Raw genomic sequence first — 25,771 nt, forward strand, 5'->3', positions numbered from 1 at the left:
TAAGGTCTATATTGCCTCCATAAAGCAGTACACCTCTAGACTGGTAAGGTCTATATTGCCTCCATAAAGCAGAACACCTCTAGACTGGTAAGGTCTATATTGCCTCCATAAAGCAGTACACCTCTAGACTGGTAAGGTCTATATTGCCTCCATAAAGCAGTACACCTCTAGACTGGTAAGGTCTATACTGCCTCCATAAAGCAGTACACCTCTAGACTGGTAAGGTCTATACTGCCTCCATAAAGCAGTACACCTCTAGACTGGTAAGGTCTATATTGCCTCCATAAAGCAGTACACCTCTAGACTGGTAAGGTCTATACTGCCTCCATAAAGCAGTACACCTCTAGACTGGTAAGGTCTATACTGCCTCCATAAAGCAGTACACCTCTAGACTGGTAAGGTCTATATTGCCTCCATAAAGCAGTACACCTCTAGACTGGTAAGGTCTATACAGCCTCCATAAAGCAGTACACCTCTAGACTGGTAAGGTCTATACTGCCTCCATAAAGCAGTACACCTCTAGACTGGTAAGGTCTATTCTGCCTCCATAAAGCAGTACACCTCTAGACTGGTAAGGTCTATACTGCCTCCATAAAGCAGTACACCTCTAGACTGGTAAGGTCTATACTGCCTCCATAAAGCAGTACACCTCTAGACTGGTAAGGTCTATACTGCCTCCATAAAGCAGTACACCTCTAGACTGGTAAGGTCTATACTGCCTCCATAAAGCAGTGCACCTCTAGACTGTGGCAGGTGGTTGGGCAAAGTCTAAAGAATGATGTCATTGTGGAATGTGCATCAGTGCTCTGCAATATCCTGCGGAACAGAGAGAACCCTGCGGAACAGAGAGAACCCTGCGGAACAGAGAGAACCCTGCGGCACAGAGAGAACCCTGCGGAACAGAGAGAACCCTGCGGAACAGAGAGAACCCTGCGGAACAGAGAGAACCCTGCGGAACAGAGAGAACCCTGCGGAACATAGAGAACCCTGCGGAACATAGAGAACCCTGCGGAACAGAGAGAACCCTGCGGCACATAGAGAACCCTGCGGAACAGTGTTCATAGCATCATATGTTGTGCAGAAAACCCTCACATACAGATGTTTTTGTCAGGAACCAAAGCCAGCAGCAGGTATCACACAGCTGTAGGTTGTGGAGGGGCTGTTCCCTCGTTCCTTCCTCATTCCAGCAGCAGGTATCACACAGCTGTAGGTTGTGGAGGGGCTGTTCCCTCGTTCCTTCCTCATTCCAGCAGCAGGTATCACACAGCTGTAGGTTGTGGAGGGGCTGTTCCCTCGTTCCTTCCTCATTCCAGTGAATCTCAACGATAAGAGACAGAGCAGCTAACTGGAGCGCAGAGGAACTCACAGTACTGCACTTTCCTCTGGAACCTTGGAAGATTCTATTTATTACGAGTCGGGAAGCGTTTGATATCATTGCGTCGTCTGCCAGCTCCTGCTGAAGAGGATGTTAAAGGAACGTAGCGGACGAGGTTGTTCATTTAGCTGACGTCAGCTTCTCATTATGGGGCTTAAAACCTACCTTCATCCATATACTATACAGCTCTCCCTCAGGTCCACAAACCTACTGACGGCCTTCATCCATATACTATACAGCTCTCCCTCAGGTCCACAAACCTACTGATGGCCTTCATCCATATACTATACAGCTCTCCCTCAGGTCCACAAACCTACTGATGGCCTTCATCCATATACTATACAGCTCTCCCTCAGGTCCACAAACCTACTGACTGCCTTCATCCATATACTATACAGCTCTCCCTCAGGTCCAAACCTACTGACTGGCCTTCATCCATATACTATACAGCTCTCCCTCAGGTCCAAACCTACTGACTGGCCTTCATCCACATACTATACAGCTCTCCCTCAGGTCCACACACCTACTGACTGCCTTCATCCATATACTATACAGCTCTCCCTCAGGTCCACAAACCTACTACCTTCATCCATATACTATACAGCTCTCCCTCAGGTCCACAAACCTACTGACTGCCTTCATCCATATACTATACAGCTCTCCCTCAGGTCCACAAACCTACTGACTGCCTTCATCCATATACTATACAGCTCTCCCTCAGGTCCACAAACCTACTGATGGCCTTCATCCATATACTATACAGCTCTCCCTCAGGTCCACAAACCTACTGCCTTCATCCATATACTATACAGCTCTCCCTCAGGTCCAAACCTACTGACTGGCCTTCATCCATATACTATACAGCTCTCCCTCAGGTCCAAACCTACTGACTGGCCTTCATCCACATACTATACAGCTCTCCCTCAGGTCCAAACCTACTGACTGGCCTTCATCCACATACTATACAGCTCTCCCTCAGGTCCACACACCTACTGACTGCCTTCATCCATATACTATACAGCTCTCCCTCAGGTCCACAAACCTACTACCTTCATCCATATACTATACAGCTCTCCCTCAGGTCCACAAACCTACTGACTGCCTTCATCCATATACTATACAGCTCTCCCTCAGGTCCACAAACCTACTGATGGCCTTCATCCATATACTATACAGCTCTCCCTTAGGTCCACAAACCTACTGCCTTCATCCATATACTATACAGCTCTCCCTCAGGTCCACAAACCTACCTTCATCCATATACTATACAGCTCTCCCTCAGGTCCACAAACCTACTGATGGCCTTCATCCATATACTATACAGCTCTCCCTCAGGTCCACAAACCTACTGATGGCCTTCATCCATATACTATACAGCTCTCCCTCAGGTCCACAAACCTACTGCCTTCATCCATATACTATACAGCTCTCCCTCAGGTCCACAAACCTACCTTCATCCATATACTATACAGCTCTCCCTCAGGTCCACAAACCTACTGATGGCCTTCATCCATATACTATACAGCTCTCCCTCAGGTCCACAAACCTACTGACTGCCTTCATCCATATACTATACAGCTCTCCCTCAGGTCCACAAACCTACTGATGGCCTTCATCCATATACTATACAGCTCTCCCTCAGGTCCACAAACCTACTGCCTTCATCCATATACTATACAGCTCTCCTTCAGGTCCACAAACCTACTGCCTTCATCCATATACTATACAGCTCTCCTTCGGTTCCACAAACCTACTGACTGCCTTCATCCATATACTATACAGCTCTCCCTCAGGTCCACAAACCTACTGACTTCATCCATATACTATACAGCTCTCCCTCAGGTCCACAAACCTACTGATGGCCTTCATCCATATACTATACAGCTCTCCCTTAGGTCCACAAACCTACTGATGGCCTTCATCCATATACTATACAGCTCTCCCTCAGGTCCACAAACCTACTGATGGCCTTCATCCATATACTATACAGCTCTCCCTCAGGTCCACAAACCGACTGACTGCCTTCATCCATATACTATACAGCTCTCCCTCAGGTCCACAAACCTACCTTCATCCATATACTATACAGCTCTCCCTCAGGTCCACAAACCTACCTTCATCCATATACTATACAGCTCTCCCTCAGGTCCACAAACCTACTGATGGCCTTCATCCATATACTATACAGCTCTCCCTCAGGTCCACAAACCTACTGACTGCCTTCATCCACATACTATACAGCTCTCCCTCAGGTCCACAAACCTACTGACTGCCTTCATCCATATACTATACAGCTCTCCCTCAGGTCCACAAACCTACTGACTGCCTTCATCCATATACTATACAGCTCTCCCTCAGGTCCACAAACCTGACTGCCTTCATCCATATACTATACAGCTCTCCCTCAGGTCCACAAACCTACCTTCATCCATATACTATACAGCTCTCCCTCAGGTCCACAAACCTACCTTCATCCATATACTATACAGCTCTCCCTCAGGTCCACAAACCTACTGATGGCCTTCATCCACATACTATACAGCTCTCCCTCAGGTCCACAAACCTACTGCCTGCCTTCATCCACATACTATACAGCTCTCCCTCAGGTCCTCAAACCTACTGCCTTCATCCATATACTATACAGCTCTCCCTCAGGTCCACAAACCTACTGATGGCCTTCATCCACATACTATACAGCTCTCCCTCAGGTCCACAAACCTACCTTCATCCATATACTATACAGCTCTCCCTCAGGTCCACAAACCTACTGACTGGCCTTCATCCATATACTATACAGCTCTCCCTCAGGTCCACAAACCTACTGACTGGCCTTCATCCATATACTATACAGCTCTCCCTCAGGTCCACAAACCTACTGACGGCCTTCATCCATATACTATACAGCTCTCCCTCAGGTCCACAAACCTACTGACTGGCCTTCATCCATATACTATACAGCTCTCCCTCAGGTCCACAAACCTACTGACGGCCTTCATCCATATACTATACAGCTCTCCCTCAGGTCCACAAACCTACTGACTGCCTTCATCCATATACTATACAGCTCTCCCTCAGGTCCACAAACCTACTGATGGCCTTCATCCATATACTATACAGCTCTCCCTCAGGTCCACAAACCTACTGACTTCATCCATATACTATACAGCTCTCCCTCAGGTCCACAAACCTACTGACTTCATCCATATACTATACAGCTCTCCCTCAGGTCCACAAACCTACTGATGGCCTTCATCCATATACTATACAGCTCTCCCTCAGGTCCACAAACCTACTGACTGCCTTCATCCATATACTATACAGCTCTCCCTCAGGTCCACAAACCTACTGCCTTCATCCATATACTATACAGCTCTCCTTCAGGTCCAAACCTACTGACGGCCTTCATCCACATACTATACAGCTCTCCCTCAGGTCCTCAAACCTACCTTCATCCATATACTATACAGCTCTCCCTCAGGTCCACACACCTACTGACTGCCTTCATCCATATACTATACAGCTCTCCCTCAGGTCCACAAACCTACTACCTTCATCCATATACTATACAGCTCTCCCTCAGGTCCACAAACCTACTGACGGCCTTCATCCACATACTATACAGCTCTCCCTCAGGTCCACAAACCTACTGACGGCCTTCATCCACATACTATACAGCTCTCCCTCAGGTCCTCAAACCTACCTTCATCCATATACTATACAGCTCTCCCTCAGGTCCACACACCTACTGACTGCCTTCATCCATATACTATACAGCTCTCCCTCAGGTCCACAAACCTACTGACTGCCTTTATCCATATACTATACAGCTCTCCCTCAGGTCCACAAACCTACTGACTGCCTTTATCCATATACTATACAGCTCTCCCTCAGGTCCACAAACCTACTGACTTCATCCATATACTATACAGCTCTCCCTCAGGTCCACAAACCTACTGACTGCCTTCATCCATATACTATACAGCTCTCCCTCAGGTCCACAAACCTACTGATGGCCTTCATCCACATACTATACAGCTCTCCCTCAGGTCCACAAACCTACTGACTGCCTTCATCCATATACTATACAGCTCTCCCTCAGGTCCACAAACCTGACTGCCTTCATCCATATACTATACAGCTCTCCCTCAGGTCCACAAACCTACTGACTGCCTTCATCCATATACTATACAGCTCTCCCTCAGGTCCACAAACCTACCTTCATCCATATACTATACAGCTCTCCCTCAGGTCCACAAACCTACTGACTGCCTTTATCCATATACTATACAGCTCTCCCTCAGGTCCACAAACCTACTGACTGCCTTCATCCATATACTATACAGCTCTCCCTCAGGTCCACAAACCTACTGACGGCCTTCATCCATATACTATACAGCTCTCCCTCAGGTCCACAAACCTACTGATGGCCTTCATCCACATACTATACAGCTCTCCCTCAGGTCCACAAACCTACCTTCATCCATATACTATACAGCTCTCCCTCAGGTCCACAAACCTACTGATGGCCTTCATCCATATACTATACAGCTCTCCCTCAGGTCCACAAACCTACCTTCATCCATATACTATACAGCTCTCCCTCAGGTCCACAAACCTACCTTCATCCATATACTATACAGCTCTCCCTCAGGTCCACAAACCTACTGATGGCCTTCATCCATATACTATACAGCTCTCCCTCAGGTCCACAAACCTACTGATGGCCTTCATCCATATACTATACAGCTCTCCCTCAGGTCCACAAACCTACTGACTGCCTTCATCCATATACTATACAGCTCTCCCTCAGGTCCACAAACCTGACTGCCTTCATCCATATACTATACAGCTCTCCCTCAGGTCCACAAACCTACCTTCATCCATATACTATACAGCTCTCCCTCAGGTCCACAAACCTACCTTCATCCATATACTATACAGCTCTCCCTCAGGTCCACAAACCTACTGACTGGCCTTCATCCATATACTATACAGCTCTCCCTCAGGTCCACAAACCTACTGACTGGCCTTCATCCATATACTATACAGCTCTCCCTCAGGTCCAAACCTACTGACTGCCTTCATCCATATACTATACAGCTCTCCCTCAGGTCCAAACCTACTGACTGCCTTCATCCATATACTATACAGCTCTCCCTCAGGTCCACAAACCTACTGACTGGCCTTCATCCATATACTATACAGCTCTCCCTCAGGTCCAAACCTACTGACTGGCCTTCATCCATATACTATACAGCTCTCCCTCAGGTCCACAAACCTACTGACTGGCCTTCATCCATATACTATACAGCTCTCCCTCAGGTCCACAAACCTACTGACTGCCTTCATCCATATACTATACAGCTCTCCCTCAGGTCCACAAACCTACTGACTGCCTTCATCCATATACTATACAGCTCTCCCTCAGGTCCACAAACCTACCTTCATCCATATACTATACAGCTCTCCCTCAGGTCCACAAACCTACTGACTGCCTTCATCCATATACTATACAGCTCTCCCTCAGGTCCACAAACCTGACTGCCTTCATCCATATACTATACAGCTCTCCCTCAGGTCCACAAACCTACCTTCATCCATATACTATACAGCTCTCCCTCAGGTCCACAAACCTACTGACTGGCCTTCATCCATATACTATACAGCTCTCCCTCAGGTCCACAAACCTACTGACTGGCCTTCATCCATATACTATACAGCTCTCCCTCAGGTCCAAACCTACTGACTGCCTTCATCCATATACTATACAGCTCTCCCTCAGGTCCAAACCTACTGACTGCCTTCATCCATATACTATACAGCTCTCCCTCAGGTCCACAAACCTACTGACTGGCCTTCATCCATATACTATACAGCTCTCCCTCAGGTCCAAACCTACTGACTGGCCTTCATCCATATACTATACAGCTCTCCCTCAGGTCCAAACCTACTGACTGGCCTTCATCCATATACTATACAGCTCTCCCTCAGGTCCACAAACCTACTGATGGCCTTCATCCATATACTATACAGCTCTCCCTCAGGTCCACAAACCTACTGCCTGCCTTCATCCATATACTATACAGCTCTCCCTCAGGTCCACAAACCTACTGACTGCCTTCATCCATATACTATACAGCTCTCCCTCAGGTCCACAAACCTACTGACTGCCTTCATCCATATACTATACAGCTCTCCCTCAGGTCCACAAACCTACTGACTGCCTTCATCCATATACTATACAGCTCTCCCTCAGGTCCACAAACCTACTGACTGCCTTCATCCATATACTATACAGCTCTCCCTCAGGTCCACAAACCTACTGATGGCCTTCATCCATATACTATACAGCTCTCCCTCAGGTCCACAAACCTACTGACTGCCTTCATCCATATACTATACAGCTCTCCCTCAGGTCCACAAACCTACTGACTGCCTTCATCCATATACTATACAGCTCTCCCTCAGGTCCACAAACCTACTGATGGCCTTCATCCATATACTATACAGCTCTCCCTCAGGTCCACAAACCTACTGACTGCCTTCATCCATATACTATACAGCTCTCCCTCAGGTCCACAAACCTACTGACTGCCTTCATCCATATACTATACAGCTCTCCCTCAGGTCCACAAACCTACTGACTGCCTTCATCCATATACTATACAGCTCTCCCTCAGGTCCACAAACCTACCTTCATCCATATACTATACAGCTCTCCCTCAGGTCCACAAACCTACTGACTGCCTTCATCCATATACTATACAGCTCTCCCTCAGGTCCACAAACCTGACTGCCTTCATCCATATACTATACAGCTCTCCCTCAGGTCCACAAACCTACCTTCATCCATATACTATACAGCTCTCCCTCAGGTCCACAAACCTACTGACTGGCCTTCATCCATATACTATACAGCTCTCCCTCAGGTCCACAAACCTACTGACTGGCCTTCATCCATATACTATACAGCTCTCCCTCAGGTCCAAACCTACTGACTGCCTTCATCCATATACTATACAGCTCTCCCTCAGGTCCAAACCTACTGACTGCCTTCATCCATATACTATACAGCTCTCCCTCAGGTCCACAAACCTACTGACTGGCCTTCATCCATATACTATACAGCTCTCCCTCAGGTCCAAACCTACTGACTGGCCTTCATCCATATACTATACAGCTCTCCCTCAGGTCCAAACCTACTGACTGGCCTTCATCCATATACTATACAGCTCTCCCTCAGGTCCACAAACCTACTGATGGCCTTCATCCATATACTATACAGCTCTCCCTCAGGTCCACAAACCTACTGCCTGCCTTCATCCATATACTATACAGCTCTCCCTCAGGTCCACAAACCTACTGACTGCCTTCATCCATATACTATACAGCTCTCCCTCAGGTCCACAAACCTACTGACTGCCTTCATCCATATACTATACAGCTCTCCCTCAGGTCCACAAACCTACTGACTGCCTTCATCCATATACTATACAGCTCTCCCTCAGGTCCACAAACCTACTGACTGCCTTCATCCATATACTATACAGCTCTCCCTCAGGTCCACAAACCTACTGATGGCCTTCATCCATATACTATACAGCTCTCCCTCAGGTCCACAAACCTACTGACTGCCTTCATCCATATACTATACAGCTCTCCCTCAGGTCCACAAACCTACTGACTGCCTTCATCCATATACTATACAGCTCTCCCTCAGGTCCACAAACCTACTGATGGCCTTCATCCATATACTATACAGCTCTCCCTCAGGTCCACAAACCTACTGACTGCCTTCATCCATATACTATACAGCTCTCCCTCAGGTCCACAAACCTACTGACTGCCTTCATCCATATACTATACAGCTCTCCCTCAGGTCCACAAACCTACTGACTGGCCTTCATCCATATACTATACAGCTCTCCCTCAGGTCCACAAACCTGCCTTCATCCATATACTATACAGCTCTCCCTCAGGTCCAAACCTACTGACTGCCTTCATCCATATACTATACAGCTCTCCCTCAGGTCCAAACCTACTGACTGCCTTCATCCATATACTATACAGCTCTCCCTCAGGTCCAAACCTACTGACTGCCTTCATCCATATACTATACAGCTCTCCCTCAGGTCCACAAACCTACTGACTGGCCTTCATCCATATACTATACAGCTCTCCCTCAGGTCCACAAACCTACTGATGGCCTTCATCCATATACTATACAGCTCTCCCTCAGGTCCACAAACCTACTGACTGCCTTCATCCATATACTATACAGCTCTCCCTCAGGTCCTCAAACCTACCTTCATCCATATACTATACAGCTCTCCCTCAGGTCCACACACCTACTGACTGCCTTCATCCATATACTATACAGCTCTCCCTCAGGTCCACACACCTACTGACTGGCCTTCATCCATATACTATACAGCTCTCCCTCAGGTCCACACACCTACTGACTGCCTTCATCCATATACTATACAGCTCTCCCTCAGGTCCACAAACCCACTACCTTCATCCATATACTATACAGCTCTCCCTCAGGTCCAAACCTACTGATGGCCTTCATCCATATACTATACAGCTCTCCCTCAGGTCCACAAACCTACTGACGGCCTTCATCCAGCCTTCATTCATCCAGGGGCTAAGGGTTATAGCGGGATTCAGCCCCAGTCTGACAGTAGATAGTGAGTAGAGAGTAGGGGCTGAGGGTTATAGTGGGATTCAGCCCCAGTCTGACTGTAGATAGTGAGTAGGGAGTAGAGAGTAGGGGCTAAGGGTTATAGTGGAATTCGGCCCCAGTCTGACTGTAGATAGTGAGTAGGGAGTAGAGAGTAGGGGCTAAGGGTTATAGTGGAATTCGGCCCCAGTCTGACTGTAGATAGTGAGTAGGGAGTAGAGAGTAGGGGCTAAGGGTTATAGTGGAATTCGGCCCCAGTCTGACTGTAGATAGTGAGTAGGGAGTAGAGAGTAGGGGCTAAGGGTTATAGTGGAATTCGGCCCCAGTCTGACAGTAGATAGTGAGTAGGGAGTAGGGAGTAGGGACTAAAGGTTATAGTGGGATTCGGCTCCAGTGTGACTGTAGATAGTGAGTAGGGAGTAGAGAGTAGGGGCTAAGGGTTATAGTGGAATTCGACCCCAGTCTGACAGTAGATAGTGAGTAGGGAGTAGAGAGTAGGGGCTAAGGGTTATAGTGCAATTCGACCCCAGTCTGACAGTAGATAGTGAGTAGGGAGTAGGGAGTAGGGACTAAGGGTTATAGTGGGATTCGGCTCCAGTGTGACTGTAGATAGTGAGTAGGGAGTAGGGACTAAGGGTTATAGTGGAATTCGGCCCCAGTCTGACAGTAGATAGTGAGTAGGGAGTAGGGAGTAGGGACTAAGGGTTATAGTGGGATTCGGCCCCAGTCTGACAGTAGATAGTGAGTAGGGAGTAGGGAGTAGGGACTAAGGGTTATAGTGGGATTCGGCTCCAGTGTGACTGTAGATAGTGAGTAGGGAGTAGGGACTAAGGGTTATAGTGGAATTCGGCCCCAGTCTGACAGTAGATAGTGAGTAGAGAGTAGAGAGTAGGGACTAAGGGTTATAGTGGGATTCAGCCCCAGTGTGACTGTAGATGGTGTGGGTACAACAACTCCTGCTGTAAAAAGGGCTTTATAAAGACATTTGATTGCTAGACATTGAGGTTTACCAGACAGGAAGCTGGTGTTGCCTCCCTCCGGGTTCTGTTTGCGGAGACAGAAGGGGCTGTCGTGGCTCTCTGGGATGGTACGGCAGCGCTCGTTCAGCAGCTCCATCAGACGCCGTCTCCTTCTGAAGTTCAGTCTGAACTGGTATAGCAGCCCTCCATCCACAAAGTGCTGCTTGTTGGTCACTGTCAGGGAGAAACACACAACAAAACCACTGTTTAGGATCGGTTACTGTTTCATATGACCGACTGTAAATCCAAAGTGCTGCTTGTTGGTCACTGTCAGGGAGAAACACACAACAAAACCACTGTTTAGGATCGGTTACTGTTTCATATGACCGACTGTAAATCCAAAGTGCTGCTTGTTGGTCACTGTCAGGGAGAAACACACAACAAAACCACTGTTTAGGATCGGTTACTGTTTCATATGACCGACTGTAAATCCAAAGTGCTGCTTGTTGGTCACTGTCAGGGAGAAACACACAACAAAACCACTGTTTAGGATCGGTTACTGTTTCATATGACCGACTGTAAAACCCGTTAACTACAGTTAACTACTGTAAATCCAAAGTGCTGCTTGTTGGTCACTGTCAGGGAGAAACACACAACAAAACCACTGTTTAGGATCGGTTACTGTTTCATATGACCGACTGTAAATCCAAAGTGCTGCTTGTTGGTCACTGTCAGGGAGAAACACACAACAAAACCACTGTTTAGGATCGGTTACTGTTTCATATGACCGACTGTAAATCCAAAGTGCTGCTTGTTGGTCACTGTCAGGGAGAAACACAGAACAAAACCACTGTTTAGGATCGGTTACTGTTTCATATGACCGACTGTAAATCCAAAGTGCTGCTTGTTGGTCACTGTCAGGGAGAAACACACAACAAAACCACTGTTTAGGATCGGTTACTGTTTCATATGACCGACTGTAAATCCAAAGTGCTGCTTGTTGGTCACTGTCAGGGAGAAACACACAACAAAACCACTGTTTAGGATCGGTTACTGTTTCATATGACCGACTGTAAATCCAAAGTGCTGCTTGTTGGTCACTGTCAGGGAGAAACACAGAACAAAACCACTGTTTAGGATCGGTTACTGTTTCATATGACCGACTGTAAATCCAAAGTGCTGCTTGTTGGTCACTGTCAGGGAGAAACACACAACAAAACCACTGTTTAGGATCGGTTACTGTTTCATATGACCGACTGTAAATCCAAAGTGCTGCTTGTTGGTCACTGTCAGGGAGAAACACACAACAAAACCACTGTTTAGGATCGGTTACTGTTTCATATGACCGACTGTAAATCCAAAGTGCTGCTTGTTGGTCACTGTCAGGGAGAAACACACAACAAAACCACTGTTTAGGATCGGTTACTGTTTCATATGACCGACTGTAAATCCAAAGTGCTGCTTGTTGGTCACTGTCAGGGAGAAACACAGAACAAAACCACTGTTTAGGATCGGTTACTGTTTCATATGACCGACTGTAAATCCAAAGTGCTGCTTGTTGGTCACTGTCAGGGAGAAACACACAACAAAACCATTGTTTAGGATCGGTTACTGTTTCATATGACCGACTGTAAATCCAAAGTGCTGCTTGTTGGTCACTGTCAGGGAGAAACACACAACAAAACCATTGTTTAGGATCGGTTACTGTTTCATATGACCGACTGTAAATCCAAAGTGCTGCTTGTTGGTCACTGTCAGGGAGAAACACACAACAAAACCACTGTTTAGGATCGGTTACTGTTTCATATAACCGACTGTAAATCCCGTTAACTACAGTTACCGACTGTAAATCCAAAGTGCTGCTTGTTGGTCACTGTCAGGGAGAAACACACAACAAAACCACTGTTTAGGATCGGTTACTGTTTCATATGACCGACTGTAAATCCAAAGTGCTGCTTGTTGGTCACTGTCAGGGAGAAACACAGAACAAAACCACTGTTTAGGATCGGTTACTGTTTCATATGACCGACTGTAAATCCAAAGTGCTGCTTGTTGGTCACTGTAAGGGAGAAACACACAACAAAACCATTGTTTAGGATCGGTTACTGTTTCATATGACCGACTGTAAATCCAAAGTGCTGCTTGTTGGTCACTGTCAGGGAGAAACACACAACAAAACCATTGTTTAGGATCGGTTACTGTTTCATATGACCGACTGTAAATCCAAAGTGCTGCTTGTTGGTCACTGTCAGGGAGAAACACACAACAAAACCACTGTTTAGGATCGGTTACTGTTTCATATAACCGACTGTAAAACCCGTTAACTACAGTTACCGACTGTAAATCCCGTTAACTACTGTTACCGACTGTAAATCCAAAGTGCTGCTTGTTGGTCACTGTCAGGGAGAAACACACAACAAAACCATTGTTTAGGATCGGTTACTGTTTCATATAACCGACTGTAAATCCAAAGTGCTGCTTGTTGGTCACTGTCAGGGAGAAACACACAACAAAACCATTGTTTAGGATCGGTTACTGTTTCATATGACCGACTGTAAAACCCGTTAACTACAGTTACCGACTGTAAATCCCGTTAACTACAGTTAACTACTGTAAATCCCGTTAACTACAGTTAACTACTGTAAAACCCGTTAACTACAGTTACCGACTGTAAATCCCGTTAACTACAGTTAACTACTGTAAATCCCGGTAACTACAGTTACCGACTGTAAATCCCGTTAACTACTGTTACCGACTGTAAATCCAAAGTGCTGCTTGTTGGTCACTGTCAGGGAGAAACACACAACAAAACCATTGTTTAGGATCGGTTACTGTTTCATATGACCGACTGTAAAACCCGGTAACTACAGTTACCGACTGTAAATCCCGGTAACTACAGTTACCGACTGTAAATCCCGTTAACTACTGTTACCGACTGTAAATCCAAAGTGCTGCTTGTTGGTCACTGTCAGGGAGAAACACACAACAAAACCATTGTTTAGGATCGGTTACTGTTTCATATGACCGACTGTAAAACCCGTTAACTACAGTTACCGACTGTAAATCCCGGTAACTACAGTTACCGACTGTAAATCCCGTTAACTACTGTTACCGACTGTAAATCCAAAGTGCTGCTTGTTGGTCACTGTCAGGGAGAAACACACAACAAAACCATTGTTTAGGATCGGTTACTGTTTCATATGACCGACTGTAAAACCCGGTAACTACAGTTACCGACTGTAAATCCCGGTAACTACAGTTACCGACTGTAAATCCCGTTAACTACAGTTACCGACTGTAAATCCCGTTAACTACAGTTACCGACTGTAAATCCCGTTAACGACTGTAAATCCCGTTAACTACAGTTACTGACTGTAAATCCCGGTAACTACAGTTACCGACTGTAAATCCCGTTAACTACAGTTACCGACTGTAAATCCCGTTAACTACAGTTACCGACTGTAAATCCCGTTAACGACTGTAAATCCCGTTAACTACAGTTACCGACTGTAAATCCCGGTAACTACAGTTACCGACAGTAAATCACTGTAAATCCCGGTAACTACAGTAACTGACTGTAAATCCCGGTAACTACAGTAACTGACTGTAAATCCCGTTAACTACAGTAACCGACTGTAAATCCCGGTAACTACAGTTACTGACTGTAAATCCCGTTAACTACAGTTACCGACTGTAAATCCCGGTAACTACAGTTACCGACTGTAAATCACTGTAAATCCTGTTAACTACAGTTATTGACTGTAAATCCCGTTAACTATAGAACAGGAGGTAGTTCAGTTCTAAATCCTGTAACTCTTCAATTATTCCCATCAGACAGAACACCTCTGATGGTGCCTCCAATGCCAGTAATCAGCTAAGTCTCTTAGGGTTGGACACACACACACACTCTCCCTCTCTTAGCTTGGGCCGTCATTGTGCCAACACTCACTTGGCTAACGCTCAGTACGGGGGAGGCTCTGAATGCCCCTTAAATCTCCAAATCCCTTGAAAGACATAAAACCAACTCTGACTGACTATACGACTAAAGCCATCCAGGAATCAAAATCTGACTGTCACTTGTGTAACTAAGCCATAAAGCCGGCATAACTGTGCCAAGGGGTTAGAACTCAGGATTTAAAGGAACACTCCACCCAAAAACAATATTTTAGTATTTGTTTCATTCGTCCATTGCTGATATAGTCCCAAAATGTTTTGCATGTCAGCAAACAAGGTTCAAGATATATACAAACTTTCAAAATACAGAAATCCAGCCGGTATGTTCTACTTCCTAGGTTGGTTATGGAAGCACCTTGTGATGCTATAAAGCTGCTGCTGTGACTGTATGAAGTGTTTCTGGTCCTGTGGTTTATAGAGATGGATTGAAATATTCCTCATCTGAGGTTTGTTTTTTTATCTCAGGAGGAAGTGTTCTCCTTACGTTAGTAGAGTGAAAGTCCATTGCAATTTCCCCGTCTAAAAACATAGCAGTTACCACAGACACATTTCAACAATCCAAAGAGTCCATAATGATTCAATCATAACCAGGTCCGTAACCAAACAACAGTTTCTGATTATGTTCCAGCACCTGGTGCCCCAAAAGGGGACGATCAGGATTAAAGGGGGTTGATTATGTTCCAGCACCTGGTGCCCCAAAAGGGGACGATCAGGATTAAAGGGGGTTGATTATGTTCCAGCACCTGGTGCCCCAAAAGGGGACGATCCGGATTAAAGGGGGTTGAATATGTTTCAGCACCTGGTGCCCCAAAAGGGGACGGTCAGGATTAAAGGGGGTTGAATATGTTTCAGCACCTGGTGCCCCAAAAGGGGACGATCAGGATTAAAGGGGGTTGAATATGTTTCAGCACCTGGTGCCCCAAAAGGGGACGATCCGGATTAAAGGGGGTTGATTATGTTCCAGCACCTGGTGCCCCAAAAGGGGACGATCCGGATTAAAGGGGGTTGATTATGTTCCAGCACCTGGTGCCCCAAAAGGGGACGATCCGGATTAAAGGGGGTTGATTATGTGTATTCAGAACGCTTGTTGCCATGGTGTTGATTCACAAAGATCTAAATATCAGCTGACTAATTCAAATATAAATCGAACCAAACAACATGTTCAGTGACTCTAGGTTATGTGTATTCATCCGCCCAGTGGCTCTAGGTTATGTGTAATCATCCGCCCAGTGGCTCTAGGTTATGTGTATTCATCCGCCCAGTGGCTCTAGGTTATGTGTAATCATCCGCCCAGTGGCTCTAGGTTATGTGTATTCATCAGCCCAGTGGCTCTAGGTTATGTGTATTCATCCGCCCAGTGGCTCTAGGTTATGTGTATTCATCCGCCCAGTGGCTCTAGGTTATGTGTATTCATCCGCCCAGTGGCTCTAGGTTATGTGTATTCATCCGCCCAGTGGCTCTAGGTTATGTGTATTCATCCGCCCAGTGGCTCTAGGTTATGTGTATTCATCCGCCCAGTGGCTCTAGGTTATGTGTATTCATCAGCCCAGTGGCTCTAGGTTATGTGTATTCATCCGCCCAGTGGCTCTAGGTTATGTGTATTCATCAGCCCAGTGGCTCTAGGTTATGTGTAATCATCCGCCCAGTGGCTCTAGGTTATGTGTATTCATCCGCCCAGTGGCTCTAGGTTATGTGTATTCATCCGCCCAGTGGCTCTAGGTTATGTGTATTCATCCGCCCAGTGGCTCTAGGTTATGTGTATTCATCCGCCCAGTGGCTCTAGGTTATGTGTATTCATCCGCCCAGTGGCTCTAGGTTATGTGTATTCATCCGCCCAGTGGCTCTAGGTTATGTGTATTCATCAGCCCAGTGGCTCTAGGTTATGTGTATTCATCCGCCCAGTGGCTCGGTTGCACATGGTGTTGAGCCACGAAGATCAAATCAGCAGCTCTCTGTGTGAGTCCATCAACCAGGAATGCAGTGATTGTGTGGGGCAACTGACCCAAAACAACCCACCATGTGGATCCATCCAGGCAGGGCTGCTATTGTTCTACAGTTCAGACATTTCAAGTATGCAGTGTGTGTGTGTGTACGCTGTCGGGTGCGCGCGCGTGCATGTGTGTGTGTATTGTTATGATGTGGGGGAAGGTTAGTGTTAGGACATAGACACACTACCATGGCACACTTCCACACTCCAACCCCAGGTGGCAGCGCCAACCGGGTCACGGCTGGGTTCTGTCAAGCAGCCTTGATAATTCCTCAGGAGCGAGGTATCAAGTTGATTCTGAGAGGCCAGAAGCATCTCAGTCTTTGTTCATTTCTCTGTAGTTAGGCCTCTCTGTAGTTAGGCCCCCCCCGCCTCTCTGTAGTTAGGCCCCCCCCGCCTCTCTGTAGTTAGGCCCCCCCCAGGCCTCTCTGTAGTTAGGCCCCCCCCAGGCCTCTCTGTAGTTAGGCCCCCCCCCCCCGCCTCTCTGTAGTTAGGCCCCCCCCCCCCGCCTCTCTGTAGTTAGGCCCCCCCCCCCCCCGCCTCTCTGTAGTTAGGCCCCCCCCCCCCCCCCGCCTCTCTGTAGTTAGCCCCCCCCCCCCCCGCCTCTCTGTAGTTAGCCCCCCCCCCCCCCGCCTCTCTGTAGTTAGGCCCCCCCCCCCGCCTCTCTGTAGTTAGGCCCCCCCCCCGCCTCTCTGTAGTTAGGCGCCCCCCCCCCGCCTCTCTGTAGTTAGGCCCCCCCCCCGCCTCTCTGTAGTTAGGCGCCCCCCCCCGCCTCTCTGTAGTTAGGCGCCCCCCCCGCCTCTCTGTAGTTAGGCGCCCCCCCCGCCTCTCTGTAGTTAGGCCCCCGCCTCTCTGTATTGTATGTCAGAGCCTGTACTGAGCCAGCAGGCAGCAAGCAGTGCCCACACAGTACCATCCTGCTGCAGGCCGCTGCTGGCTTGTCTCTGATGACAGATAAGCAGGGTTGGGCCTGGCCGCTCCTAGGATGGGAGACCATTCTGATGTGCCACAGTCAAGAGAACCAGAGCTGATTATATTAGTGCTGAACACGTGACCATGACAACAAGGTGACCATGACGACAAGGTGAACACTACATGGGACTTTTCATCCAGTTGTAGCAAGTGGAATCACACAGTACATTTCTTTAGTGTGCCGTTCATCAGTTTCATTTAAAATGAGCTTTTCAAAGACCCCGTAATGATTGATCTTCCTCTCCATGTCAACTAGTTAATTACCAGTAATTATCCTCCGCGTCTGAATCAGTGTCAGGTTCACCGTTCAGCTCAAGTCAGGACAAGACACAGAGGCTGTGTCCAAAATGGCACCCTATTCCCTTTATGGGGCACTTATTTTGACCAGGGCCAATGGGGATCTGGTCAAAAGTAGTGCACTATAAAGGAAATGTCTAGGGTGCCACTTGGGATAGATCCTGAGACTGGGTTGGGAGCCTGGGCTGAAATGAGAGCAGAGGGGAGGGCGAGAGGAGGGCAGAGAGGAGGGCAGAGAGGAGAGTAGAGAGGAGAGTAGAGAGGAGAGCAGAGAGGAGAGCAGAGAGGAGAGCAGAGAGGAGAGCAGAGAGGAGAGCAGAGAGGAGAGTAGAGAGGAGAGCAGAGAGGAGAGTAGAGAGGAGGGCAGAGAGGAGAGCAGAGAGGAGAGCAGAGAGGAGGGCAGAGAGGAGGGCAGAGAGGAGGGCAGAGAGGAGGGCAGAGAGGAGAGCAGAGAGGAGGGCAGAGAGGAGGGCAGAGAGGAGGGCAGAGAGGAGAGCAGAGAGGAGAGTAGAGAGGAGGGCAGAGAGGAGGGCAGAGAGGAGGGCAGAGAGGAGAGCAGAGAGGAGGGCAGAGAGGAGAGTAGAGAGGAGAGTAGAGAGGAGAGTAGAGAGGAGAGTAGAGAGGAGAGTAGAGAGGAGAGTAGAGAGGAGAGCAGAGAGGAGGGCAGAGAGGAGAGTAGAGAGGAGAGCAGAGAGGAGAGTAGAGAGGAGAGTAGAGAGGAGGGCAGAGAGGAGAGCAGAGAGGAGGGCAGAGGGGAGGGCAGAGAGGAGAGTAGAGAGGAGAGCAGAGAGGAGGGCAGAGGGCAGAGAGGAGAGTAGAGAGGAGGGCAGAGGGCAGAGAGGAGAGCAGAGAGGAGGGCAGAGAGGAGGGCAGAGAGGAGGGCAGAGGGGAGGGCAGAGAGGAGGGCAGAGGGGAGGGCAGAGAGGAGAGTAGAGAGGAGGGCAGAGAGGAGAGTAGAGAGGAGAGCAGAGAGGAGAGCAGAGAGGAGGGCAGAGAGGAGGGCAGAGAGGAGGGCAGAGAGGAGAGTAGAGAGGAGGGCAGAGAGGAGAGTAGAGAGGAGGGCAGAGAGGAGAGTAGAGAGGAGGGCAGAGAGGAGAGTAGAGAGGAGGGCAGAGGGCAGAGAGGAGAGCAGAGAGGAGGGCAGAGAGGAGAGCAGAGAGGAGAGCAGAGAGGAGAGCAGAGAGGAGAGCAGAGAGGAGAGCAGAGAGGAGAGCAGAGAGGAGAGTAGAGAGGAGGGCAGAGAGGAGAGCAGAGAGGAGGGCAGAGGGCAGAGAGGAGAGCAGAGAGGAGGGCAGAGAGGAGAGCAGAGAGGAGAGCAGAGAGGAGGGCAGAGGGCAGAGAGGAGAGCAGAGAGGAGGGCAGAGAGGAGAGCAGAGAGGAGGGCAGAGAGGAGAGTAGAGAGGAGGGCAGAGGGCAGAGAGGAGAGCAGAGAGGAGGGCAGAGAGGAGAGCAGAGAGGAGAGCAGAGAGGAGAGCAGAGAGGAGAGCAGAGAGGAGAGCAGAGAGGAGAGCAGAGAGGAGAGTAGAGAGGAGGGCAGAGAGGAGAGCAGAGAGGAGGGCAGAGAGGAGGGCAGAGAGGAGGGCAGAGAGGAGAGCAGAGAGGAGAGCAGAGAGGAGAGCAGAGAGGAGAGCAGAGAGGAGAGCAGAGAGGAGAGTAGAGAGGAGGGCAGAGAGGAGGGCAGAGGGGAGGGCAGAGAGGAGAGTAGAGAGGAGAGCAGAGAGGAGAGTAGAGAGGAGGGCAGAGGGCAGAGAGGAGAGTAGAGAGGAGGGCAGAGGGCAGAGAGGAGGGCAGAGAGGAGAGCAGAGAGGAGAGCAGAGAGGAGAGCAGAGAGGAGAGCAGAGAGGAGAGCAGAGAGGAGAGCAGAGAGGAGAGCAGAGAGGAGAGTAGAGAGGAGGGCAGAGAGGAGAGCAGAGAGGAGAGCAGAGAGGAGAGCAGAGAGGAGAGGAGAGCAGAGAGGAGAGCAGAGAGGAGAGTAGAGAGGAGGGCAGAGAGGAGAGCAGAGAGGAGAGCAGAGAGGAGAGCAGAGAGGAGAGCAGAGAGGAGAGCAGAGAGGAGAGCAGAGAGGAGAGTAGAGAGGAGAGTAGAGAGGAGGGCAGAGAGGAGGGCAGAGAGGAGAGCAGAGAGGAGAGCAGAGAGGAGAGCAGAGAGGAGAGCAGAGAGGAGAGTAGAGAGGAGAGTAGAGAGGAGAGGAGGGCAGAGGGCAGAGAGGAGAGCAGAGAGGAGGGCAGAGAGGAGAGCAGAGGGCAGAGAGGAGAGCAGAGAGGAGGGCAGAGAGGAGAGCAGAGAGGAGAGCAGAGAGGAGAGCAGAGAGGAGGGCAGAGAGGAGAGTAGAGAGGAGGGCAGAGAGGAGGGCAGAGAGGAGGGCAGAGAGGAGGGCAGAGAGGAGGGCAGAGAGGAGGGCAGAGAGGAGGGCAGAGAGGAGGGCAGAGAGGAGAGCAGAGAGGAGGGCAGAGAGGAGAGCAGAGAGGAGGGCAGAGAGGAGAGTAGAGAGGAGGGCAGAGAGGAGAGCAGAGAGGAGGGCAGAGAGGAGAGTAGAGAGGAGGGCAGAGAGGAGAGCAGAGAGGAGGGCAGAGAGGAGAGCAGAGAGGAGAGCAGAGAGGAGAGCAGAGAGGAGGGCAGAGAGGAGGGCAGAGAGGAGAGTAGAGAGGAGAGTAGAGAGGAGAGTAGAGAGGAGAGTAGAGAGGAGGGCAGAGAGGAGGGCAGAGGGGAGGGCAGAGGGCAGAGGGCAGAGGGCAGAGAGGAGAGCAGAGAGGAGAGCAGAGAGGAGAGCAGAGAGGAGAGTAGAGAGGAGGGCAGAGGGCAGAGAGGAGAGCAGAGAGGAGAGCAGAGAGGAGGGCAGAGGGCAGAGAGGAGAGCAGAGAGGAGAGCAGAGAGGAGAGCAGAGAGGAGAGCAGAGAGGAGGGCAGAGAGGAGAGTAGAGAGGAGAGTAGAGAGGAGAGTAGAGAGGAGAGTAGAGAGGAGAGCAGAGAGGAGAGCAGAGAGGAGAGTAGAGAGGAGGGCAGAGAGGAGGGCAGAGAGGAGAGCAGAGAGGAGAGTAGAGAGGAGAGTAGAGAGGAGAGCAGAGAGGAGAGCAGAGAGGAGAGCAGAGAGGAGGGCAGAGAGGAGAGCAGAGAGGAGAGCAGAGAGGAGAGTAGAGAGGAGGGCAGAGGGCAGAGAGGAGAGTAGAGAGGAGGGCAGAGGGCAGAGAGGAGAGCAGAGAGGAGGGCAGAGAGGAGAGCAGAGAGGAGAGCAGAGAGGAGAGCAGAGAGGAGAGCAGAGAGGAGAGCAGAGAGGAGAGCAGAGAGGAGAGCAGAGAGGAGGGCAGAGAGGAGAGCAGAGAGGAGGGCAGAGAGGAGAGCAGAGAGGAGGGTAGAGAGGAGGGCAGAGAGGAGGGCAGAGAGGAGGGCAGAGGGGAGGGCAGAGAGGAGAGCAGAGAGGAGAGCAGAGAGGAGAGCAGAGAGGAGAGCAGAGAGGAGAGTAGAGAGGAGAGCAGAGAGGAGAGTAGAGAGGAGGGCAGAGGGCAGAGGGGAGAGTAGAGAGGAGGGCAGAGAGGAGAGCAGAGAGGAGGGCAGAGAGGAGAGCAGAGAGGAGAGCAGAGAGGAGAGCAGAGAGGAGAGCAGAGAGGAGAGCAGAGAGGAGGGCAGAGAGGAGGGCAGAGGGGAGGGCAGAGAGGAGAGGAGGGCAGAGGGCAGAGAGGAGAGCAGAGAGGAGAGCAGAGAGGAGAGCAGAGAGGAGGGCAGAGAGGAGGGCAGAGGGCAGAGAGGAGGGCAGAGAGGAGAGCAGAGAGGAGAGCAGAGAGGAGAGCAGAGAGGAGAGCAGAGAGGAGGGCAGAGAGGAGAGCAGAGAGGAGAGCAGAGAGGAGAGCAGAGAGGAGAGCAGAGAGGAGAGCAGAGAGGAGGGCAGAGTAGAGAGGAGGGCAGAGTAGAGAGGAGGGCAGAGTAGAGAGGAGGGCAGAGAGGAGAGCAGAGAGGAGAGCAGAGAGGAGAGTAGAGAGGAGGGCAGAGAGGAGAGCAGAGAGGAGAGCAGAGAGGAGAGCAGAGAGGAGAGCAGAGAGGAGAGTAGAGAGGAGAGCAGAGAGGAGAGTAGAGAGGAGGGCAGAGAGGAGAGTAGAGAGGAGGGCAGAGAGGAGAGTAGAGAGGAGAGCAGAGAGGAGAGGAGGGCAGAGGGCAGAGAGGAGAGCAGAGAGGAGAGCAGAGAGGAGAGCAGAGAGGAGGGCAGAGAGGAGGGCAGAGGGCAGAGAGGAGGGCAGAGAGGAGAGTAGAGAGGAGGGCAGAGAGGAGAGCAGAGAGGAGAGCAGAGAGGAGAGTAGAGAGGAGAGCAGAGAGGAGAGCAGAGAGGAGGGCAGAGAGGAGAGTAGAGAGGAGAGTAGAGAGGAGAGTAGAGAGGAGAGTAGAGAGGAGAGTAGAGAGGAGAGTAGAGAGGAGGGCAGAGAGGAGGGCAGAGGGGAGGGCAGAGGGGAGAGTAGAGAGGAGAGCAGAGAGGAGAGCAGAGAGGAGGGCAGAGGGCAGAGAGGAGAGCAGAGAGGAGAGCAGAGAGGAGAGTAGAGAGGAGGGCAGAGAGGAGAGTAGAGAGGAGGGCAGAGAGGAGAGTAGAGAGGAGGGCAGAGAGGAGAGTAGAGAGGAGAGCAGAGAGGAGAGTAGAGAGGAGGGCAGAGGGCAGAGAGGAGAGTAGAGAGGAGGGCAGAGGGCAGAGAGGAGAGCAGAGAGGAGGGCAGAGAGGAGAGCAGAGAGGAGAGCAGAGAGGAGAGCAGAGAGGAGAGCAGAGAGGAGAGTAGAGAGGAGGGCAGAGAGGAGGGCAGAGAGGAGAGCAGAGAGGAGGGCAGAGAGGAGAGCAGAGAGGAGAGCAGAGAGGAGGGCAGAGAGGAGGGCAGAGAGGAGGGCAGAGAGGAGGGCAGAGAGGAGAGCAGAGAGGAGAGCAGAGAGGAGAGCAGAGAGGAGGGTAGAGAGGAGGGCAGAGAGGAGGGCAGAGAGGAGGGCAGAGGGGAGAGCAGAGAGGAGAGTAGAGAGGAGAGTAGAGAGGAGAGCAGAGAGGAGAGGAGGGCAGAGGGCAGAGAGGAGAGCAGAGAGGAGAGCAGAGAGGAGAGCAGAGAGGAGGGCAGAGAGGAGGGCAGAGGGCAGAGAGGAGAGCAGAGAGGAGAGTAGAGAGGAGGGCAGAGAGGAGAGCAGAGAGGAGAGCAGAGAGGAGAGCAGAGAGGAGAGCAGAGAGGAGAGCAGAGAGGAGAGCAGAGAGGAGGGCAGAGAGGAGAGTAGAGAGGAGAGTAGAGAGGAGAGTAGAGAGGAGGGCAGAGAGGAGAGCAGAGAGGAGAGCAGAGAGGAGAGCAGAGAGGAGAGCAGAGAGGAGGGCAGAGAGGAGGGCAGAGAGGAGAGTAGAGAGGAGAGTAGAGAGGAGAGTAGAGAGGAGGGCAGAGAGGAGAGCAGAGAGGAGAGCAGAGAGGAGAGCAGAGAGGAGAGCAGAGAGGAGGGCAGAGGGGAGGGCAGAGAGGAGAGTAGAGAGGAGGGCAGAGAGGAGAGTAGAGAGGAGGGCAGAGAGGAGAGCAGAGAGGAGAGCAGAGAGGAGAGCAGAGAGGAGAGCAGAGAGGAGGGCAGAGAGGAGAGCAGAGAGGAGAGCAGAGAGGAGAGCAGAGAGGAGAGCAGAGAGGAGGGCAGAGAGGAGAGCAGAGAGGAGGGCAGAGAGGAGGGCAGAGAGGAGGGCAGAGAGGAGGGCAGAGAGGAGAGTAGAGAGGAGGGCAGAGGGCAGAGAGGAGAGCAGAGAGGAGGGCAGAGAGGAGGGCAGAGGGCAGAGAGGAGAGCAGAGAGGAGAGCAGAGAGGAGAGCAGAGAGGAGAGCAGAGAGGAGAGCAGAGAGGAGAGCAGAGAGGAGAGCAGAGAGGAGAGCAGAGAGGAGGGCAGAGAGGAGGGCAGAGAGGAGGGCAGAGAGGAGAGCAGAGAGGAGGGCAGAGAGGAGAGTAGAGAGGAGAGCAGAGAGGAGGGCAGAGAGGAGGGCAGAGAGGAGGGCAGAGAGGAGGGCAGAGGGGAGAGTAGAGAGGAGAGTAGAGAGGAGAGTAGAGAGGAGAGTAGAGAGGAGGGCAGAGAGGAGGGCAGAGAGGAGGGCAGAGAGGAGAGTAGAGAGGAGAGCAGAGAGGAGAGTAGAGAGGAGAGCAGAGAGGAGAGCAGAGAGGAGAGCAGAGAGGAGAGCAGAGAGGAGAGCAGAGAGGAGGGCAGAGAGGAGAGCAGAGAGGAGAGTAGAGAGGAGGGCAGAGGGGAGGGCAGAGAGGAGAGCAGAGAGGAGAGCAGAGAGGAGAGCAGAGAGGAGAGCAGAGAGGAGAGCAGAGAGGAGAGCAGAGAGGAGAGCAGAGAGGAGAGTAGAGAGGAGGGCAGAGGGGAGGGCAGAGAGGAGAGTAGAGAGGAGGGCAGAGAGGAGGGCAGAGAGGAGAGTAGAGAGGAGAGCAGAGAGGAGAGCAGAGGGCAGAGAGGAGAGCAGAGAGGAGAGCAGAGAGGAGGGCAGAGAGGAGAGCAGAGAGGAGAGTAGAGAGGAGGGCAGAGGGCAGAGAGGAGAGCAGAGAGGAGAGCAGAGAGGAGAGCAGAGAGGAGGGCAGAGAGGAGGGCAGAGAGGAGGGCAGAGAGGAGAGCAGAGAGGAGAGCAGAGAGGAGGGCAGAGAGGAGAGCAGAGAGGAGAGTAGAGAGGAGAGCAGAGTAGAGAGGAGAGCAGAGAGGAGAGCAGAGAGGAGGGCAGAGAGGAGAGCAGAGAGGAGAGCAGAGAGGAGAGCAGAGAGGAGGGCAGGGAGGAGAGTAGAGAGGAGAGCAGAGAGGAGAGCAGAGAGGAGGGCAGAGAGGAGAGTAGAGAGGAGGGCAGAGAGGAGGGCAGAGAGGAGAGTAGAGAGGAGAGTAGAGAGGAGAGTAGAGAGGAGGGCAGAGAGGAGAGTAGAGAGGAGAGCAGAGAGGAGGGCAGAGAGGAGAGTAGAGAGGAGAGCAGAGAGGAGAGTAGAGAGGAGAGTAGAGAGGAGGGCAGAGAGGAGAGTAGAGAGGAGAGTAGAGAGGAGAGCAGAGAGGAGAGCAGAGAGGAGAGCAGAGAGGAGAGCAGAGAGGAGAGTAGAGAGGAGAGTAGAGAGGAGAGCAGAGAGGAGAGCAGAGAGGAGAGTAGAGAGGAGAGCAGAGAGGAGAGCAGAGAGGAGGGCAGAGAGGAGGGCAGAGAGGAGAGTAGAGAGGAGAGCAGAGAGGAGAGCAGAGAGGAGAGCAGAGAGGAGAGCAGAGAGGAGAGCAGAGAGGAGAGCAGAGAGGAGGGCAGAGAGGAGAGCAGAGAGGAGGGCAGAGAGGAGGGCAGAGAGGAGGGCAGAGAGGAGAGTAGAGAGGAGGGCAGAGGGCAGAGAGGAGAGCAGAGAGGAGGGCAGAGAGGAGGGCAGAGAGGAGGGCAGAGAGGAGAGTAGAGAGGAGGGCAGAGGGCAGAGAGGAGAGCAGAGAGGAGGGCAGAGAGGAGGGCAGAGGGCAGAGAGGAGAGCAGAGAGGAGAGCAGAGAGGAGAGCAGAGAGGAGAGCAGAGAGGAGAGCAGAGAGGAGAGCAGAGAGGAGAGCAGAGAGGAGAGCAGAGAGGA

The 25,771-nt window shown here is 50.9% G+C and overlaps 1 protein-coding gene and 1 long non-coding RNA gene across 12 annotated transcripts in view; both read right to left on the reverse strand.

The window, feature by feature from the left end:
* LOC129856839 (DEP domain-containing mTOR-interacting protein-like) overlaps positions 1-25,771 on the reverse strand; it is a 108,164-nt gene that overhangs the window by 46,440 nt on the left and 35,953 nt on the right. For all 5 annotated transcript variants that reach the window (XM_055924555.1, XM_055924554.1, XM_055924553.1 and 2 more), the window contains one exon: positions 11,069-11,251. In XM_055924555.1, the coding sequence (XP_055780530.1) occupies positions 11,069-11,251 (183 nt within the window). The remainder of the gene's footprint in view (positions 1-11,068; positions 11,252-25,771) is intronic.
* LOC129856841 (uncharacterized) lies at positions 940-11,060 on the reverse strand. Of its 7 annotated transcripts, none has more exons than XR_008759814.1 (3): positions 9,319-11,060; positions 7,323-8,581; positions 940-7,218 (listed from the first exon to the last, which is right to left on the reverse strand). It is a non-coding gene; the product is annotated as an uncharacterized LOC129856841 (long non-coding RNA). The 7 variants fall into 7 exon arrangements; XR_008759816.1 differs by having other exon boundaries at positions 940-7,114; positions 7,219-8,581; XR_008759815.1 differs by having other exon boundaries at positions 940-7,165; positions 7,219-8,581.

Source organism: Salvelinus fontinalis, chromosome 6 (assembly GCF_029448725.1).
Source record: "Salvelinus fontinalis isolate EN_2023a chromosome 6, ASM2944872v1, whole genome shotgun sequence".
Classification (NCBI taxonomy): Eukaryota; Metazoa; Chordata; class Actinopteri; order Salmoniformes; family Salmonidae; genus Salvelinus; species Salvelinus fontinalis.